This window comes from Heterodontus francisci, chromosome 18 (assembly GCF_036365525.1).
Source record: "Heterodontus francisci isolate sHetFra1 chromosome 18, sHetFra1.hap1, whole genome shotgun sequence".
Lineage (NCBI taxonomy): Eukaryota > Metazoa > Chordata > Chondrichthyes > Heterodontiformes > Heterodontidae > Heterodontus > Heterodontus francisci.
The window spans coordinates 77,827,866-77,849,829 of NC_090388.1; the positions used below are offsets into that span (position 1 = coordinate 77,827,866).

A 21,964-nucleotide genomic window follows, 5' to 3' on the forward strand; every position below is an offset into this window, starting at 1 on the left:
TGCCTTTCATATTATCATGGAACGAGGTGATGATATTTAGTAGCTTTGGTGGACATCCGATCTTTGCTAGTAATCTGAAGAGACCACATCTGCTGACAAGGTCAAAGGCTGTGGTGAGATCTATGAAAGCAACGTAGTGGGGCACCAGTTGTTTGAGGCATTTCTCCTGTAGATGGCGAAGGGAAACAGCAGTCAATAGTGGATCTCTCTGCTCGAAAGCTGCATTGCACCTCAGGGTAGACACGCTCAGGCAGCTTCTGCAGTCTGTTTAAAACGATTCGAGCGAAGACTTTCCCCACTATGCTGAGCAGGGAGATTTCAAGGTAGTTGTTGCAGTCACCGCGGTCATCCTTGTTCTTATAGAGGGTGATGATATTGGCATCGCACATGTCCTGCCCTCCCTTAGCTGATGAATCCATGCTTCCCCATTTTAAAAACCACAAGGAAGGAGCACTGAGAGTGGAAAGGGCACAGAATGTACCCTGGGTGGGGGACTTCAATGCCTATCACCAAGAGTGGCTCGGTAGCATCACACTGGCCTAGTCCTGAAGGACATAGCTGTCAGACTGGGCCTGTGGCAAGTGCTGAAAGAACCCACAAGAGAGAAATCTGCTTGACCTCACCCTCACCAAACTACCTGTCGCAAATGCAACTGTCCATGACAGTACTGGTAGAAATGACCATCTTCACAAGTCTCTGCAGTGAAGTCCCAACTTCACACTGAGGAAATGGCCCATCGTGTTGTATGGCACTACCACTGTACTAAATGGGATAGATTCAGAACAGATCTAGCAGCTCATAACTGGGCATACATTAGATATCAGCAGCACCAGAATTGTATTCAACCACATTCTGTAACCTCATGGCCCGACATGTTCCTCTTACCATTACATCAAGCCAGGGGATCAGCCCTGTTCAATGAGGAGTGTAGGAGAGCATGCCAGGTGCAGCAATAGGCATACCTAAAAATGAGATGTCAACCTGGTGAAGCTACAACACAGGACTTATGTGCATGCTAAACAGCAGAAGCAGCATACTAAGCGATTGCACAACCAATGGATCAAATGAAAGCTCTGCAGCCCTGCCACATCCAATCGTGAATGGAGGTGGACAATTAAATAACTAAAGGGAAGAGGACAACTAACAGGAAGAGGACAATTAACAGGAGGAGGGGGCTCCACAAACATCCCCATCCTCAATGATGGGGGAGCCCAGCACGTCAGTGCAAAAGACAAGGCTGAAACATTTACAACATATGAACATACGAATTAGGAGCTGGAGTAGGCCACTCAGCCCCTTGAGCCTGCTCCGCAAGCATCTTCAGCCAGAATAGCACTTGCAATGCCTCAGATACTGAAGCAATCTCTGTCCACACGCAGCAAAATCTGGACAACATTCAGGCTTGGGCTGATAAGTGGCAGTAACATTCGTGCCACAGAATTGCCAGACAATGACCATGTCTAACAGGAGAGAATCTAACCACCTCCCTTGACATTCAGCGGTATTACCATTGCTGAATCCTTCACCATCAACATCCTTGGAGGTTACCATTGACCAGAAACTATGGGCGGCACAGTGGCGCAGTGGTTAGCACCGCAGCCTCACAGCTCCAGTGACCCGGGTTCAATTCTGGGTACTGCCTGTGTGGAGTTTGCAAGTTCTCCCTGTGTTTGTGTGGGTTTCCTCCGGGTGCTCCGGTTTCCTCCCACATGCCAAAGACTTGCAGGTTGATAGGTAAATTGGCCATTAGCAATTGCCCCTAGTATAGGTAGTTGGTAGGGAAATATAGGGACAGGTGGGGATGTGGTAGGGATATGGGATTAATGTAGGATTAGTATAAATGGGCGGTTGATGGTCGGCACAGACTCGGTGGGCCGAAGGGCCTGTTTCAGTGCTGTATCTCTAAACTAAACTAACCTAAGCTAAACTAAACTAAACAAGCCACATAAATACTGTTGCTACAAAAGCAAATCAAAGGCTGGGAATTCTGTGGCGAGTAACTCAGCTCCTGACTTCCCAATGCTTGTCCACCATCTACAAGGCACAAGTTAGTAGTGCGATGGAATACTCTCCACTTGCCTGGATGAGTGCAGCTCCAAGCACACACAAGAAGCTCGACATCATCCAGGACAAATCAACCCACTTGATCGGCACTCCATCCATCACCTTAAGCATTCACTCCCATCACCACCAGCGTACAGGGACAGCAGTGCATCATATACAAGATGCACTGTAGCAACTCACCAAGGCTCCTTTGATAGCAACTTCCAAAAACATGACCTCTACCACCGAGAAGGACAAGGGCAGCAGACGCATGGGACCACCCCTGCAAGTTCCCCTCCAAGACACACACCATTCTGACTTGGAACTATACCACCATTCCTCCAGTATCACTGTGTCAAAAATCTGGAACTCCCTTTTTAACAACACTGTGGGTGTACTTACACCAGATGGATTGCAGCGGTTCAAGAAGGCAGCTCACCACAACCTTCTTAAGGGCAATTAGAGATGGGCAACAAATACTGCCCTTGGCAGCGACATCCAAATCCCATGAAAGAATAAAAAAAAGCATCAGCTTTTCTTGATAGTTGGCCTCACAGCAGTCAGGTAGTAAGTCTAATCCCTACTCCAGGGCTCCAGCACATAATGTAAGTTGACACTTCAGTACAGTACTGCACTAATAGAGGTTGCTAACTTGCCTATTTTTTCCCAGCTAAACAGAGTTCTTGTTCAGGTGATGCAAAATATCGCATGGCATGATTTGAAGAGGAGCAGGGAGTTTTCCCAAAGTCCCGGCCATCATTTCTATCTCACCCAACACCACCAAAAAAAAAATTCATCTCGTTGGCTATTTGTGAGACCTTGTTATGAGCAAACTGGTTGCCACAATTATCTACATAATAACACTGGCTGCAGTTCAAAAGTAATCTATTGTTTGTAAAGTGTTTTGGGATGTCAGAGGATAGGATAAGATGCTATATAAATGAAATCCCTTCCTTTTAGTATTGACTGATGGTTCACAGGTTCAGAAAGAACCATGCTTTTACTCTGGAAGTGGCAGTACTACCAACTGAACCAGGCTGTAACTGGAGAGTGTCGAGTGCCCGTATGAAAATCCTGGGGGTGGGGGTGGGTGTCACCTCATCATCAGAGTTGTGTCCATTTGCAATCAGTGGCACAAAGGGAAGCGATCAATGCAGATTTCCAAGAGAACTCAACAGGTTTATCGTGACCTCCCCCCGCAACTAAAAATCACTTTTCCCTTTCTCTCTCTGTATCTGTTTCTTCTTGTATGTGCGTGTGAGCAAATGCGGGAGCGGAAGCGGGTGCAACAATTTTGGGACAAGGCGTATTGATCAATAAACAATTGATTTTTCTGTTTTTAAACTTAAAAGAAATCTGTCTGTTTATTTGACAAATAAAACACTAAAGAATTAAACTCCAATAACAAAACATACTTGCTGCGGTCAGGTGGGGAGTTGAACCACCCACATCTCACCACGTGGCCATAACAACATGGACTGCAGCGGTTCAAGATGGTGACTCACTACATCTTCTCAAGGACAACAGGGATGGGCAATAAATGCTGGCCTTGTTAGCAATGCACACATCCCACATATGAATAAAAAAAGACATCATAGCTGACAAATCACAGACCCCACTTTAAGACTGTTAACTTACAGCATTTGAACAGAGTTTTTAGGAACAGAAGCTCATTAGGCTCAACAAACATGTCTTATTCCAGTTTTCCCACATTCCCACCATTTCCTTTAATCTGTCCTTTCTCCAAAGACATACCCAAATCATACACTACCTTGACTTGCACATATAGCCGTTCCTTCACTGCAGCTGGATTAAAATCCTGGAATTCTATCCAACATCACTGTGTGAGCATCACCACCAAGATTACAGTAGTTCAAGGAGAAGGCTCAATATCATCTTTGAAGAATAACTAGGAATGGGCAATAAATGTGGTCGTGCCAGCACTGTGCACATCTTGACAAATATAAAGTCTCAAATCCAGTTACAATGTCTGCTTGAACATCGCTCCCTGGTAATTGCTGACCTTCTGGGTGGAAAAGTTCCATCTGATTTTCCTTTTCACTTCTCTTTGCTTCCCTCCCCCAACTGCTTCAAATGTCCTCTCCTTCTCTTTTAAAACATGGATTCTTTGCTAGCATATGGCACCCTGGGGCCCTCTGGTTGCTTTCCATTATTGATGCATGAGCCTCAATATGAAACTGTTAACTAACTCACCTAACTCCTGCACGCGCACACACACTGCCAGCATCGGTGGCCCGATGGAGATTGGAAGTGAAATGTGACATATTTTTTCCCTCCCTATCTGAGGTATGCTAAAGCCACCTGTAAAATCCTTACTACTATTCCAACTGAGCTCAACTAACTCAGTAAAGACTAAGGGTCAAATCTGGTCTGCATGGCTCAGCTCCTTACTGATAGATCAAGAAGCCTCAAGTTTCCGATTTGTAACTGTGTGTCGTGCTATCTGAACGTTGCATAGGAATAATTTGCCTGGATCAGTGCTGTCAATACGCATCCTCATCTTCTATATACCCAGCTCTCTACCCTTCAGGCATTCATAACATGAAGTAAAGGCAAACTTACGTTGTGCCAATGCACCTTGTATACGATAACCTAGAACAATTGCTGCTCTCTGTATATCCACCTTGTTGATGAGGTTGGCAGCTTCATTTGCACCGAGGCGTTCCCCATTCTGCTTCTCCACGAAGTAAATCAGTTCAGTCGGGTTCCCATCACCGGTGATCTTAGTGATATTCACAACCTACAAATAAGCAGAAATTAGGTACAGACTGTATAAAACATCTATATTTCAAACGTGTGTTGCCAAAACTGAATGGAAGTGTTTATTGGCACTGTCAATAGCTATGCAACACGCTAGTTTGGACCGACAGCAATGAATGGAATGCATAGGGCGGGGCGGGAGGCTCTAAGCATCACACCGGAGGAAGGAATGCGACACATAGCAATACACTGGGAGGAGGAATGAGAAGCTTGGCAGTACACTTGGCACGCTGAGGAATGAGGGACCAGCCATACACTGGGAGGGGTGGGGGAATGACAGGCAATGCAATATTCTGGGGATGGGATGGGGAAAGAGGGTGCAGAAGCGAGAGGACTGGCAGTACAGTGGGGGAGTGGTGGTGGTGGAAATGGGGCAAGGAGGAACGAGAGGCAAGGGACCTGGCAGTACACAGGGGGTTCAGGGAGGAACTAAAAGCATGGCAGTACAATGGGGTGTGGTGGTGTAAATGGGGAGGGAGGAATGAGAGGCAAGAGGCCTGGGAGTACACTGGGGGTAGAGAAGGAACTAGAGGCTTGGAAGTACACTGGGGGGATGGGGAGCAACTAGAGGCCTGGTAGTATGCTGGGTGGGAATGCGGGGAAAGGAACTAAAGGTCTGGCAGTATACTGGGGTAGGAACTATAAGCCCAGCAGTACACTGGTTGGGGGTGGGGGAGAGGAACTAGATGTCTGGCAGTACACTGGGTGGGGATGGGTGGGAGGTGGGAGGAAGTAGAGGCTCGGCAGCACACTCAGGGTTGGGGGGGAGAGGGGGAGAATGGAAAGGGGGAGGAAGAAGCGGGGGAAGGGCACTGATGGAAAACAGTAATACTTGGGTGTTTTACACAGTTTACCTTGTTCAATAAAAGCTGTTTCACTGGCAGTCAAACTATGTCAGACAATGGAAAACAACGGGGATTGATGCACAGAAGTAATCAGTACGGATTATGGAAATGCACTGTTAATAGGCATCATACTACTCAGGCAAGTTGTGTTCTACCTCTAAATCTGTTCCAGTTTATTCTATCATAATATGTATGATATGTATCTATACATACAGGTGTTGATCAGTCAATTACCTAGTACATCACTGGCTTTCTACCATTACAATTAGTACAAGATGCAATCACTATTCTGCCATAGAACATATAGCAGGTCCTCCTAGTGGCCCTCACATATAGTTGAATATTCGGACAACACTGATTATAACTAAATCTTGTTCTACACAGAATGGTTACTCAGAACAGGTAACTTAGGCAACTAACTGGACTGTATTTCAGCAAAAAGTCAGCACCTTCAGACGGAGGGAAGAAAAAGAAAAATGGGAGAAATATTGGCAAACGGAGGGAAATTAAATTTGACGCCAAGAGATTTGGGCCCTCCCCCTCGCAGTTTGTGGACCCTCCCATTGTATTTCCACATCCCCACTCGATGATGATGATATTTGGTAGCCAGAAACATCATAGAACTCAGGAAGCCACTGTTAATTATTTTGTCCAAATGTTTCAACATTTGACTTCACTTATCAAGAGCAGAAGGTACTGATCGTCAAATGAGATACCAGTTACACAGCATAATAAATATCACTGGAGCACCTACAGATGATGTAACAGTAATCATCCTTTTTAAATTTCTCCCCCTCACTTGGAGAACTTCCAGTTCCTACTGACTTCAATTTGGTCAATAATCTCGAAAATAAAATATGAACTTTTGTAGCACCAAGCCATGATCACCACTTAAGATGTAAATTCAATAAAATGTAGAAAATATTTTCTGGGATTATACTTCCAGACTTCTAGTCTAACCAATGGACACAGGTCTGTACATGACAAACGATACAAAAACAGGATGAGCAAAATCTGAGCAAGCTAGAAGGGGGGAGGAGGAAAGGGGGCAAGGAGACAGCTACACAGAAAGAGCATGTCAGAGAGTGGTTCACATCAGTACTGCTTGTCCCAGCCTTGTTTTATGGCTACTTAAAGTGAATATAAAAGGAAGCTACCTTCCTGTGAAGCTTAGTTATAAAATCTGAGTAAATTCAGGCATTTCAACTCCTCGAGATAAAGGATAAGAAAAAATAAACTACCCAGAGGATTGAGCGAATTTCCACCACTCCCTTTCAATATCTATCAACAGTGACAGAGCAGTAGGAAAGGGGTTCCAGAGGAAGCATACAATGTGTTGTTCTCTACTCAAACTGATTTGATGATCAGAGTGCCAAGATGTGGTCCAAAAGGAGGTTGACAAATTCTCCCTATAACCAATGAGCTTTAAAATCATGCTCATGACTTCTGAGCAGCTGTACTTGGGTAGGTTTTGTACCATTGCCGCAATGTAAACATCCAATAACAATGTAAACATGAACCATCCAAAAACAAGGGATGTAAGCAAACTTTGATGTGGACAAATCTCTAAGCTGTCACTGGGCATATTAATAGCACTACTGAAAAAATGCACCTAAAAACTCTTGACTATACTGAATTCTTTTTAACTGAACATTTTAATTTAGAAATCCAGCCCTTAGACTACCAAAAACAGATGGCAGTTTTATGGGCCTTTTCCTGTACTGCTGGATTTATCTGCAGATTTTCAGACTGTATACTAGAGACGAGCTGAGTGATATTCACCTTTACTGAGCCACTGTAAGTCATCATATTTGTGTGGTGAAGTCGAACATTAAGTAAGCTGCTCTTGCACCATTGTCTAATGAGAAGTGGCTAGTGACTGTCAAAACCCATGTCATGTGGGGTTTACAGTTCGCAGGTTCCAGAGGCAAGGACCAGTGTCCAATTCACTCCACTACCCCGCTCCAAGTGTTTTATTATTTTGAATATACTATATAATGAGAGTGTAACTAATGCCTAACAATAATTCTTAGGCAGAGGTTTTAATGTCCCAGTTTAAGATATGAACAGAACAGCTTCAGTTACTACATTTTATATAAGGCACTGATCATCTGTTACACTGTTCCTGAGATGCCAAGTACCAGGATGTACTAAGGAATCCACCGATTCTTGCTGGAAGGTCCACTTGTTATTGTTAGATGATTTCCTTATGGCTAATTCTATAAACCAACTACAGTTTTTATATAGAACATAACCCAGGAAAGGTTCAAATATTCATGTGGGAGAATCTCTTCCACAACAGTGGTCATTTTGTCAGTTTGACACAGTTGGTTGCACTCTTGCCTCTGAGTCAGAAATTCCTGAGTTCAAGTTCCACTATAGGACTTGAGCACATATGCTAAGGTTGGCTCTTCAGCAATGTCCTGATGGAATTTTGCACAGTCGGAAATGTCGATCATGTTAACCCAAGATCATGTTTACATAAGAAATAGGAGAAAGAGTAAACCTCGAGCCTTCTCTGTCAATCAATATGATCATGGCTGATCTTCTACCTCAACTCTACTTTTCCACCTGCTCCCCATATCCCTCGATTCCGAGACACCAAAAATCTATCTCAGCTTTAAATATATTCAAAGATGGAGCTTCAACAACCCTGTTGGGTAGAGAATTCCAAAGACTCACAACCTTCTGAGTGAAGTAAATACTCCTCATCTTAGTCCTAAATAATCAACCCCTTATCCTGAGGCTGTGCCCCCATGTCCTGGATCCTCCAGTCAGGGTAAAGTTACTTTCAATGTCAACCTTGTCAAGCCCCTTCAGAATCTTGAAGGTTTCAATGAGATCACCTGTCATTCTTCTAAACTGCAGAAAATATAGGCCCAATTTACTTGGCCTTTCATCATAGGGCAACCCTCTAATGCCAGGAATCAATCTAGTGAACCTTTGCTGTACTGCCTCCAAGACAAGTAAATCCATCCTTAAACATGGAGACCAAAACTGTGCACAGTACTCCAGGTGTGATCTCACCAAAGCCCTGTTCAACTGTAGCAAGACCTCCTTGCTCTTGTACTCCAATCCCCTTGCAATAAAGGCCAACATGCCACTTGCCTTCCTAAATGTTTGATGTACCGACATGCTAACTTTCTGTGTTCCTTGTATAAGCACACCCAAGTCTCTCTGAACATCAACATTCACAAGTTTCACACCTTTTAAAAAATGCTCTGCTTTTCTATTATTACCAAAGTGAATAATCACACACTTCCCCACATTATACCCCCTCTGCCACCTTGCTGTCCACTCCCTTAACCTGTCTCTATCTCTTTGCGGCCTCAGTGTCCTCCTCACAGCTTGCATTCTCATCTAGGTTTGCTAGATACCTTATCCTCAGTCTCTTCGTCTCTAGATTGTAAGTAGCTGAGGCCCCAGCACCGATCCTTGTGGCACTCCACCAGTTACAGCCTGCCAACTTGAAAATGCCCCGTTTATCCCTCTCTGCTTCCTGTTCATTACCTAATCCTCTAACCATGCTAATATATTACCTCCAACTCCATGAGCCCTTATCTTGTGTATTAACCTGTTGTGTGGCACCTTACCGAATACCTTTCGGATATCTAAGAATATTACATCTACTGGCTACTCTTTCTCTACCCTATTAGTTACATCTTCAAAAAGCTCTAATAAATTTGGCAAGCACGATTTCCCTTTTCTAAAACCATGTTGACTCTGTCTCATCATACTATAATTTTTGAAGTGCACTGTTAAAGCTTTCTTAATAATAGATTCCAGCATTTTCCCGACATCTCAGTTAGACATAAAACCTTTTCAAGGAGCAGGCAGCGTTGTTGTGAACATTCCTCCCTCAACCAACCCCAACAAAACAGATTAACCAATTGTTCATTAATTTTTGTTTCTGGGTCCTTGCTGCGGGCAAATTAATTTCTGCACTTGCCCACACTGCAACAGTGACCACACTTCAAAAGTACTTAATTTATTGTAAAGAAGTTTGAGGCAACATTATAAAAGCACATTATTTACTTCTTTCTGTCCACCTTATGGAATTTGTCTGAAAACGTGTTCATCCTGCATCTAATAAAACTGATCAAAACCATGACATTTGAAAAGGTTATTTCACACTTATGCACTTTTAATTCATGATCCCACTGTTCTGTGACCCTCTACACAACCCTACCAGAATTAAGTATTAATAACCTCCGAAGCTAGCACCTCGTACAAGAGCTGCTCGGTTATGGACCAGTTGTATCTGCAAATGCAGGATTTCCCTTTGAATGAAAGGCTTGTCATGGCTGATCTCAAATTGACATGTTTTAATTTATACAGAAGGGTTTAAAGAAAAATAAAATGAAGATCATGTAGGAGTGAATTATTTCAGATCAAAAATATTCCCTCTTCCTCCTCAATCCCTTCCCAAAAGGGGACTGCTTCTCAATTCAAGAAATACTCATATCAGGGCACCAACTTACATATTTTACACGATGCTGGGGTGTAGGTTTTAAGAGAGCAGCAATATATTGAACCACTCTCCTCCCATTTATACCTCCACCCAATGCCATTTCCTGAATAATGGTAGGTAAAGTGGAGCAGGCAAATCCATCAACAGTTTAGAATGCCCATGAAATAACACAGGAACAAAGCAAGTCACGCAATTCATATTTCAAAAATGAAGCAGGAGAAACACACATTTACCATTGTATCCAGTTTTTCATTAAACATACAAGCTTTAAAATAAAGTCTTCCTAACAATATATCTCACTAGGTATAATTAAGCCAAATGGTTCATGCAAAAAAGTCACTGGGTTGAGCCCTTTATCTATTCAGATTAGCCCCTTTAGAAATGAAGCGACACCACAAAAACTACTGAAACAATCACATTAGTGAAAGGAACAAAGATTTAATAGATGAATATCCTTTGCCTTTTGTCTACTCTTTATCAAAGAACAAAGAAAATTACAGAACAGGAACAGGCCCTTCAGCCCTCCAAGCCTGCGCCGATCCAGATCCTCTATCTAAACATGACGCCTATTTTCTAAGGGTCTGTATCTCTTTACTTCCTGCCCATTCATGTATCTGTCTAGATACATCTTAAAAGATGCTATCGTGCCCGCGTCTACCACCTCCACTGGCAACGCGTTCCAGGCACCCACCACCCTCTGCGTAAAGAACTTTCCACGCATATCCCCCCTAAACTTTTCCCCTTTCACTTTGAACTCGTGACCCCTAGTAATTGAATCCCCCACTCTGGGAAAAAGCTTCTTGCTATCCAACCTGTCTATACCTCTCATGATTTTGTACACCTCAATCAGGTCCCCCCTCAACCTCCGTCTTTCTAATGAAAATAATCCTAATCTACTCAACCACTCTTCATAGCTAGCGCCCTCCATACCAGGCAACATCCTGGTGAACCTCCTCTGCACCCTCTCCAAAGCATCCACATCCTTTTGGTAATGTGGCGACCTGAAATGCACGCAGTATTCCAAATGTGGCCGAACCAAAGTCCTATACAACTGTAACATGACCTGCCAACTCTTGTACTCAATACCCCGTCCGATGAAGGAAAGCATGCCGTATGCCTTCTTGACCACTCTATTTACCTGCGTTGCCACCTTCAGGGAACAATGAACCTGAACACCCAAATCTCTCTGTACATCAATTTTCCCCAGGACTTTTCCATTTACTGTATAGTTCACTCTTGAATTGGATCTTCCAAAATGCATCACCTCGCATTTGCCCTGATTGAACTCAATCTGCCATTTCTCTGCCCAAATCGCCAGTCTATCTATATTCTGCTGTATTCTTTGACAGTCCCCTTCACTATCTGCTACTCCACCAATCTTAGTGTCGTCTGCAAACTTGCTAATCAGACCACCTATACTTTCCTCCAAATCATTTATGTATATCACAAACAACAGTGGTCCCAGCACGGATCCCTGTGGAACACCACTGGTCACACGTCTCCATTTTGAGAAACTCCCGTCCACTGCTACTCTCTGTCTCCTGTTGCCCAGCCAGTTCTTTATCCATCTAGCTAGTACACCTTGGACCCCATGCGCCTTCACTTTCTCCATCAGCCTACCATGGGGAACCTTATCAAACGCCTTACTGAAGTCCATGTATATGACATCTACAGCCCTTCCCTCATCAATCACTTTAAATTTGCTTCTCAGACGAGATAAGCTTCAATGTATTTGGTCAGGGAGATGAAAGAAAATCAACTAGTGCTCCCATATCTAATCCAGTGACACTTGCTGAAAGGTGTGTATGTGTTAGTGTTGGTTGATGACATGACCAGGCTCAACTGTCATGCTAGTCACTGTCTCCAGTCACCCATTAAGAATGGCCACTTAAGCAAGATACCTGGGGGCTGCTGGTGCCTCTGCAACCATACCCCAAGCAACTAGTCAATGAAAACAGGAAGGGAGAAAACTGCTTAAGAATTCTCCCCTCTCCCCACAGCAACCGTTAATGATCTGACCTAAGATCTGACTGCAGAGGAGTAACTGAGAGCGACTGTGAGAGATAAAATGACTGACAATAAAGTGCACAGAGTAACTATCATCAAAGAATTCAATTCTCTTTCAATGCTAGCCTCAGTTACACCTCTACATCAACTTCCCTCAAAGATATGTCCTAAATATTTTTTATTAAAAATATATATTTCATAGCCACTTCTACAAATTTGGCCAAACATACTGTTAAAAAAATAATTTGGCTAGTATATTCATGGATCCCACTGAACTGATGCCAGGTTTCAACACCTAAGTTATGAGCTGAGGCTGCAAAAACAGAAGGAAAGACAGATCAGGAAAAATATTACAGAAGCATCAAAAATGTTAACCCCTAATTATCCATTAATATGATTAGGAGGCACAGACTCAAGCTTGGAAGGGTATAAGACTGAGAATTCAGGTGCATCTCATTTACACAGAAGCTGCTGAACCAATGCAGCACACTGAATGAGCAGTAGATGGCATTGGCAGAATCATGAGGGATCTGTAATGATATCTGGTGGAAAAAGCCACTGGGAGCTGCAAGGCATAGTGAGATGTAGGGTATTTTTTCGAACTGTTTTACAGATCATAATGGTCCCTTCCAGTCCTATAGATTTCTGTCTTCCACTTTTTAAACAAATAGTAACAAGGCAAATGACTGTTATAAACTGGACCAGTAAGCTACTTCTATTTGACACAGATGGTATAAAGCTGGGAGGAAATAACCAGGCCATGACATTGTCAGACGGGCTGTATCACAGAGGAGAGGTCTGACTGGGATGCCACTGAGTGGCCAGCTGCAGAATGATTGATGCAGCAAAATCATGGCAGAGGCAAAAGGCCGCTTACAGTGTGGCCAAGGATGTCTCTTCCATCAAGTCATTCTTATAACCAGCTTTGCAAAGGAAGCCTGTTAAATGATCTCCACAGCCAAGGAGAGGGATTCAGCAACCCTGTATCACATGGCAAAAATGAAATGCTATCTTCCATTGGCAGGTGCTCTCGCCCGTTTCTGATAATTCAGTGTTATTTTATACAGTAAACATTTCATGGATATTGTGAGAAAAGGGGAAACAAGTACTCATGCTTACAAGGCTCAAAACCTCAAATTTCAAGGTTAAAGTTCAAAATCACTTCTACAGAAGAAAAAGGGGAGATGGATTTTCAGAGGCAACCGTTTTCATGGCAACTACTTCTATTCGATCAAATATATGGAGGTACCCAGTGTACCTGAAAAGAAAGATGGAGAACTCACCGATTTATGAGACAGCTAAATACCTGCACAAGGTAACAAGTATGAATGAAAAAAACACACTGTGCCGTTTTCAAAATAAGTTTAAGCACAACATTCTAAGGGCTCATAGTACCACAGCAATGGTAATTCCTGTGCATAATTTAATAAACCATTGTATGAAGAATAAACAGCAAGAAGTAAGGGTTTATCATAAAGCAAATGTCAGAGCGAAACTGCAAGCCGAGGATTTTGATCTGAGGGGAATTAAACTGCAGTCCTTTAGCCTCAAAAAAAAACACTGTGAAGCATAGAGGTATTGGAGACTGGGTATTCAGAACCAATAGGTGATACAAAGCTGGGGTGGTCTCAATATTAGGTGGATGAGCTATCAGCAATGAGTAACTCAGATAGCACCTTCTCGCCGCAAAACTTCTTGAAGTAAATGAGATGCTTAGAATAAAGAAGGCAAACCAGTCATTACTTTCAGATGCACCAGGACCAAATGGCATAGGGCATATTGTGAATGGAAAGTTAAGGACACTTGCCAGCAGTATTTCTATACACAGTGGATGATCAATGGCTCTAATTGATTGATAAAAGGGTTAGACTCATTTAAGAAACTGCACTGTACTGGGACTATGGTAGATTGGCAATTTGGAAAATTGAGATCAAATGGGCCAAAAGATGATCTTCATCTGAACCTATCTTATGACTCACTGATGCTTCAGCACACTATTGTTTGTAAGCAGCTTGCCATATTTTTCATTAAAGTATTGGAATTTGCAAATAAAAACAAGATAAAAAAGAATAGACTCACAACAGTGGTGTGCGAAGCACTGTGGGACATTTCTTGAAAAAGGCTTGCATTTATATAATGCCTTTCACAACCTCAGGCGGTCTTAAAGTGCTTTAAAGCCAGTGAAGTACCTCTGAGGGTAGAAACTGTTGTAATTCAGGAAACCCAGCAGCCAACTTGCATACAACAAGCATTGTGAAAATGACCAGATAATCTGTTTTTTGGTGATGTTGATTGAGGGATAAAAATTGGCTATGAAACTGGGGAGAACACTCTTGTTCTTCTTCAAAACAGTGCCATGGGATTTCTTACATCCAACCTAGGGGCAGATGGGGCCTTGGTTTAACGCTTCTTTCAAAAGACAGCATCTCCAACAGTGTAGCACTCCCTCAGTACTGCACTAGCGTGTCAGGGTAGATTTTTGTGCCTGAGTCTCTGGAGTGGGACTTGACCCAAAACCTTCTGACTCAGAGGCAAAAGTGCTACCAAATGAGTCACAGCTGACTGCACGTTAAAGGTGCTATGCAAGTGCAAATAGTTGCTGTTGGTGGTGTCCTCCCAATTATCATGGATACCAGTTATGGGTAAAGACAAATCACAAATAGGCCACTGCATTCATTCTTCAACACGCATACAATGAACAACAATTTCAACTGAAGTCCCCAATGTACTGTTTGGTGTTGCACTAAGTCATAGACGAGAAAGTCTGTAGTTGTATGGTTATGGCCCATGTTGAGTTTACCAACCTTATATCAGTAGTTTGTGCATTATAATTGGCCTCAAAGTCATTGGGCTAGTGCGGGGTGGGAATAGTCAGTCAGGCTTCTCACTCTTGATCCCTGCTTCTGCTCTTAATTTTACAGCTTGCCAAGACTCGGTGTCTAGATTCATTCATGGAAAATGGCCACTTGGCTGAAGAATGGCTACCCAGGCGACTGGTCCGAATTTGGAAGGAGAGAAAATTGCAGAGGAAAAAAAAAAGTGGCTCATCAGAGGATTTAAAGCACATTAATAAAAAACAAACTCGAGGGTCTCTGGGGGAGGGGGGTGTCAAAGTAGAGTATGCACGTGATTCTTCTGACATTGGATGAGGTAAGTATCCCAAATTGTTATTAGAATTGGAATGCTGGTGGATTTGTTTTCTCAATTATTACTACCATCAAATGCCACTTGAACAGAAAATTGATATTTTTAAACATAAGGAATGCAGGATTAAGACAAGACCATGGTGCTCACTTGAGGCTGCTCCTTCCACACTGCCTAACCCATGATCTCTGTACTCTCATCTCCTAACCCCATATGATTGAAACAGATCTGTCAATATCTCAGAGACACATAGAAATACAAAAGAAAACAGCTTAGCAGGTGCCGTCATTCGGTCCATCGTGACTGTGCCCTCAGCCGTCTTTCTTGACAGGTAGAGAGCTAGTAAAGATATTGACAGCCAGAATTAAGCAACTCTGTCTGGTATGAGGAAAAAACAGGAGAGTGGGATCAGACTAAGTGGCTCATAAGGAGAAAAACCTTATAAGCCAAATAAAAACAGAAAATGCCGGAAATACTCAGCAGGTCTGGCAGCATCTGTGGAAAGAGAAGCAGAGTTAATGGCCGTAATTTTATGGTAGATGGATGGGAGCCGTACTCCGACGTGGAAGCCGGTGGCGAACCCGCTTCCGCCTAGCCTGGAGATCCATCCCGTATTTTACAGATCCCCAGGCTTTAACTGTCCCGAGGTGGGACTTCCACCCACTTGAGGGAGGAGGTCCCGCCTCAGTGAGCTGCCGGCCTATCAGCGGGCCAGCAGCTTAGTCCCAGCAGCGCCACCGGGAGCAGTGGCCACTGCTGGGACTGCAGCCAAGTTGATGCCATGGATCGAGGAGGGAAGATAAGTAAGGGCATGCCTCACTAGGGGGATTGGTCCTGGTGAGGCTAGAGTGGTCCTTTTGGGGCAGGGCTGTCTTGGGTCCAGGCGGTGGGTTTTGAGGCGGGGGCGGCCCTCAATCGAGCACCCTGTGCCCGACTGCCATGCCCCCGCCCCCGGGGCACGGAAAGGCCGGCAGCTATCGCTAGGCGGCCTTTCAATCCCCAGCACACCCGCTTGCCATGGGTAAAATACCTGTGGAGGCGGGCGAGGGCCCTTAAGTGGTCTCTTAAGGGTTGATTGGCCTCGGGCGGGCAGCCCGTTTCCCACCCCCCGCCTGACCTCCGTAAACTTGTCCGGAGGCAGAATCGGGGCAGGTAGGCCTCCCGGAGCTGCCGCTCAATTTTTCGCCGCCCCCACGCCACTATCTGACCCGCTGGTGCGTCATAAAATTCCGGCCAATGGTTCACGGCAGTGACCTTTCATCAGAACTCGGCTTCTCTCCACAGATGCTGCCAGACCTGCTGAGTATTTCCAGCATTTTCTGTTTTTATTTCAGGTTTCCAGCATCAACAGTATTTTCCTTTTATTTATCTGATAAGGCAAGTGTCCGCTTTTGTGAAGGAATAATCCATGATTGAATGGTAAATCTGTTCCACATGCTCTCTATCATACAGAAATCAAAATAGTATTAAATAAAATTTTATTTAGAAACTGATTAAACAGACAGCAGAGTTTTAAATTACAATCTTGGGCTGTATTTTTAACCTAGAGCTGCATAAAAGGCCATCAAAATTTACAACCAGTATTCTGAGTTAGCATAGCAGAGCTTTTGATGCGGTGAGATAGCTTACCATGAGAAGTCAATATTTCATAGACCTGGATAGATCATCCAATGTAGGCACATAGCCCATTTAGCTAGCCCCTTAAGCCTATTCCGGTATTCAATTAAATCATGCCTGATCATTTCTTCTTACCATTTAATATCTTGCCCACACACCCATTCTACTGTATCCAATACCTTGTGTTATTTTCTGTTGCTGATACAAACCAACTTGCCCTTCATGCTCAGCTCCAGAAGCCTGTGGGATAAGGAAATCAAACGGCTGCACAATAACATTGCCTACCTGGACAGTGTTGTTCCCCAAGGTGCTGGCCCGCTTCAGACGTCTTCCTGATCCAGTTGCTTCACTGATCAGCTGGGCTAGTTTTCGCTCGAGTTCAGCTTGGAAGGTTTTGTCCTGTATGTGGTTGTCATGCACACCTAAAAGTACTAAACAGAGAAACCACAACCACCGTGAAATACTTGAATTCAAAAACTTGTAGAATGAAATGGCATTTGACCAGATTTTATTTTTATTTGTTCATGGGATGTGGGCATCGCTGGCTAGGCCAGCATTCCTTGAGAAGGTGGTGGTGAGCTGTCTTCTTGAACCGTTGCTGCCTTTGGGGTGTAGGTACACCCACAGTGCTGTTAGGAAGGGAGTTCCAGGATTTTGACCCAGAGACAGCAAAGGAACAGCGATATAGTTCCATGTTACGACCGTGGCGGGAGCAACGCACTGTCAATTCAGTTCTGTCACTCCACAGGTCGCAGCATATTATTAGTTTTCCCACCCAACCGGAAAACAATCAAATTAAACCCTCTAGTAACTCGCGGAATAAAACAGACCAATCCAGGTATCTTTAGACAACAACAAATTAACTATTTATTAAAAACCATATCTTAAACACTATTAAGAAAAACCTATGTCTAAAGACCTTATAACTTCTTATTTTAATCTAACTCCCCATTTACATACACTCAAAAATAACAGTAGTTAACAGGTTTTTAAAAAGTGGTGTTTTTAAAAATTAGCCGTTACTTAAGAATAAATAAATAAGTCTTTGTGGGTTACGTTCCTGATGGATGAGGTATTCTAATGTGAAAATAATCAAAGGCCACTTGAAGTCTTCACTTGGATTTGATGAAGCAGTCTGATTCTTTCAGGCATTCAAACCCTTCGGCTGCAGCAGGTATCAAACACCAGCGAATTGCAGAAAAATACAATCAGTCAAGAGAGATTCGATCTTGAAGCAAATAGTTTTTGGCCCATAGCTCCTTGTAGAATTTCTGCTGAGAGAGAATGGACAGCTCTTTTCTTTTCAGTACGCTTTGCTGGTGAATCTGGTTCAGACTGGTTTCTGTCAGATTTACACACAGTCAAATCGAAAAATTATACCATGTGACCTCGCTCTCCTGCTATTGCCTAGGGTAACAAGTGCAGCTGTGGCACACTGTGGCAGAAATCCAAGACTTATCTCCTGTCTTAAAGGCACACTGTTTTTAACAGAATCTTAAAGGCACACTGTTTTAATCTGAGGAGAAAAATAATACAAGTCCGTGACACCTCCGCCCTTGGCAAAATGAAACGCCATTCTTAAAAATGCGTCTCATTACAATGTAAAAAAAACAGAAACTGGGAAAAAAACACTAACATTTTTCCGCGTTCACGTACCATTCACTCCTGATAATTTACAGCATTTTCATTGCCATCCATATAAGTGAACATGGTTAAATTCATGACAAAGCATCGGCCATAACATTGTTTTTCCCTGAAATATGTACAGTTTTTAAATGATAAAGTGGTAATAACAAACACCATCTAAATATTCTAGCATTTTGGTTTTTAAATTTTTCTACAAATGTTAATGGGTTATGGTCAGTGTATATTAGTATTTCTTTAAAGTCTTGGCGGACATGTACTTCGAAATGTTTGACAGCCAGCAAAAGTCCTAATGTGTCTTTTTCCATAGTGGAATACATTTTTTGATGGCAATTTAGTTTTCTTGAAAAGTACCCTACTGGTTTCTCGATGCCCGATTCGTCATCCTGCAATAGGGCTGCACCAACCCCAGGTCGCTAGCATCAATTGTTATTTTAAAGGGTTCAGCAAAATTTGGAGCAGCCAGCATTGGTTCATTAGTTAAGATCACCTTTAGCTTTTCAAAAGCTGCCTGCCATTTATCTGACCATCCTACTTTGTTTGTCTTTTTTTGTAGCAGATCAGTTAATGGAACAGCCACAGTACTAAACTTCCGTTCAAATTTCCTGTAAAAACTGCACATCCCTAAAAACCTCATTATTTCCCGTTTATATTTAGGGAACTCCATTAAGGCTTGTACCTTTGCCATTTTTGGCAATCCCTGTCCTTGCCCCACAATGTGTCCGAGGTAAGTTAATCTTGCTATTCCAAATTCGCTTTTTGCCAGATTTATCACTAAGTCCATGGCTTGTAACTTTTGAAACAGAATTTTTAGCTGGTTTAAGTGTTCTTGCCAAGTGTTACTGTATATTAGTACATCATCGAGATATACTACACAGTTGGGATCACTGGCTACCACCTGATTCATTAATCTTTGAAAGGTGGCATGCCCAAATGGCATCACCCGGCACTGATAAAGACCGTCAGGTGTTACAAAAGCTGATATCTCTTTGGCTCGAGGAGTCAAAGCAACTTGCCAGTATCCCTTTAACACGTCGATCTTGGTAAGAAACTGAGCACTGCCCACTCAGTCGATACAGTCATCTAAACAGGGAATTGGGCAGGAGTCTGCCTTCGTTACCACAGTGACTTTTCTGTAGTCTATACAAAACCGGGTTGAACCATCAGGTTTAGGTCCTAGAACTACTGGTGAACTCCAGCTATTCTGACTAGGTTTGCTTAAATTGTTTCCCAGCATGTACTGGATCTCTGCTTTTACTTGGGCCTGTTTGTCCGGACTTGAGGGTAAAGATGTTGTTTTAAAGGAACAGTTCCCCCTATATCCACTTCATGTGTGGTTAAGGTTGTACATCCAAGTTTATCCCTACAAACTCTTTTAAAAGTTTTGAAAAGCCTGGTTTGGTCTTCACGTTGTTTTGCCTCTAAGTGCAAAAGCATGTTGTCCAATTTTCCCAGCCATTCTGTATTCGCTAATCTAATAGTTGGAGGTTCAATCTGAGAATTGTCTAGGCTGCCTTCTGCCTCATCCTCACTATCCATTTCCTTCTCAAAAGTCCCCATTACCTGACATACCTGTACTGGTTTTTCCTCCCTCCTCCCTGAGATAATATTGCTTTAACATATTGATGTGACACAACCGGTTCTTCTTCCGGCAATCAGGGGTGTCAATCAAGTAATCTACCTTACCCACTCTTTTGATCACTCTATATGGGCCACTGAACCGTGCTTTTAATGGTTCTCCCTGTAACGGCAACAACACCAATACTTCATCCCCTGGTTGAAAATCGCGGGCTTTGACATTCTTGTCTGCCTATTTTTTCATATTGGCTTGGGATGCTTTAAGGTGTTCCTGAGCCACACCGCAAGCTTTCGTGGGCCTTTCCCGGAACACAGATACACAGTCCAGTATCGAATATTCATTCTTTTGTTCCAAGAATCTGTCTTTTATGAGTTTTAGAGGACCTCTTACTTCATGTCCGTAAACCAATTTGAAAGGACAGAAGCCTGTAGACTCATTCGGTGAGTCTCTGGAGGAAAATAAAAGAAAGTCTAGTCCTTTACCCCAGTCATGCGGCTAATCATGACAGTATGCTCTAATCATTGTTTTGAGAATTTGGTGGTATCTCTCTAAAGCTCCCTGTGACTGTGGGTGGTATGCTGAAGATTTCAACAGTCTACTCCTCAAATTATCCATGACTTCTTGAAATATCTTAGACATGAAATTAGAACCTTGATCCAATTGACCTTCAAGTAAAGAATTGGGTTAGCTTTTCTACCACTATTTTAGCAGTAATTGTCCTCAAAGGAATGGTCACTGGAAATTGAGTAGCCGTATCCATGATAGTAAGTATGCATTGATGTCCCGCTTTTGTTTTTGGCAAGGGTCCTAAAAAATTGTCTCATGTCCTTTGTAAGACCTGGCTAGTAACAATGTTGGCTTATGCGTAATTTCGTCTTCCGAATTCCCCTATGTCCTGCAAAAGGAATGTCATGTGCTAACCTTAATAATCCCTGCCGATATTTAGGCGGTACCACTATCTGTTCAACAACTTTCCAGTCTTCATCTGCAGATCCATGAGGCGGTCTCCATTTCCTCCTCAAAACCCATTTGCCATATAATAGCCTTCTGGAATTCCTTTCACCTCAGCTTCTGTCAGAGCCGTCAATGCTATTCGGTACACCTCTGGATCAACTTGCTGTGCTACAATGATAGAAGATCTGTTAAGCATCTAATTTGGATTAACTAAATCCCCAATTAAGGTTTCAGATATTTGGCTGTTTGTGGTTTCACTTTTATCTCCAACAATGGATCCTGTTTAGCCATTGCTCAGGTGACTACACACGCAGGAAATATTCCTGGAATTTGTTCTTGTATTTGCTCCATTGCCTTAACTTCACTCGGTTCCTCTGTAATTATAGGAGAAACTGATACTTTTGATCCGACCAAATCATTTCCGAAGAGTAAATCAATTCCCTCTACTGGCAAACTGTGGACAACTCCTACAGTTACTATCCCAGATATTAAGTCACTCTCCAGGCGTACTTTATATAAAGGTACGGATATATAATTCCCACCAACTCGATGAACTAAAGCTTTAGTATTCAAGGCGCTCTCTAGTGGAAACGCTATATCTTTCTCCAGCAAGAGTGTTTGGGATGCTCCTGTATCCCTGAGTATAATGATAGCTTCTCCTGCCTCACTTAAAGGATATGGGGTTACGTTCCCCTTTGACAAACATTCATTATAACTTTCGGGCATCTTATTCTTAACCTCTACACTCACTTTAGATTTTGTATCTGGTTTTACAGCTGCCGTTAAAGCTATAGCCTGGTCTGCTAAACACGCAGTCACAGTCTTGTCCTCTGCATTAGCTTTGCGTACCCCAACAAGTCCTATGGGTTTTCCTCGCAA

At 43.0% G+C, this 21,964-nt stretch overlaps 1 protein-coding gene across 5 annotated transcripts in view; it reads right to left on the reverse strand.

The window, feature by feature from the left end:
• Positions 1-21,964, reverse strand: part of si:ch211-1e14.1 (UPF0606 protein KIAA1549) — a 405,473-nt gene that overhangs the window by 119,050 nt on the left and 264,459 nt on the right. For all 5 annotated transcript variants that reach the window (XM_068051054.1, XM_068051057.1, XM_068051053.1 and 2 more), the window contains 2 exons: positions 17,194-17,339; positions 4,627-4,804 (listed from right to left, as the gene is read on the reverse strand). In XM_068051054.1, the coding sequence (XP_067907155.1) occupies positions 4,627-4,804; positions 17,194-17,339 (324 nt within the window). The remainder of the gene's footprint in view (positions 1-4,626; positions 4,805-17,193; positions 17,340-21,964) is intronic.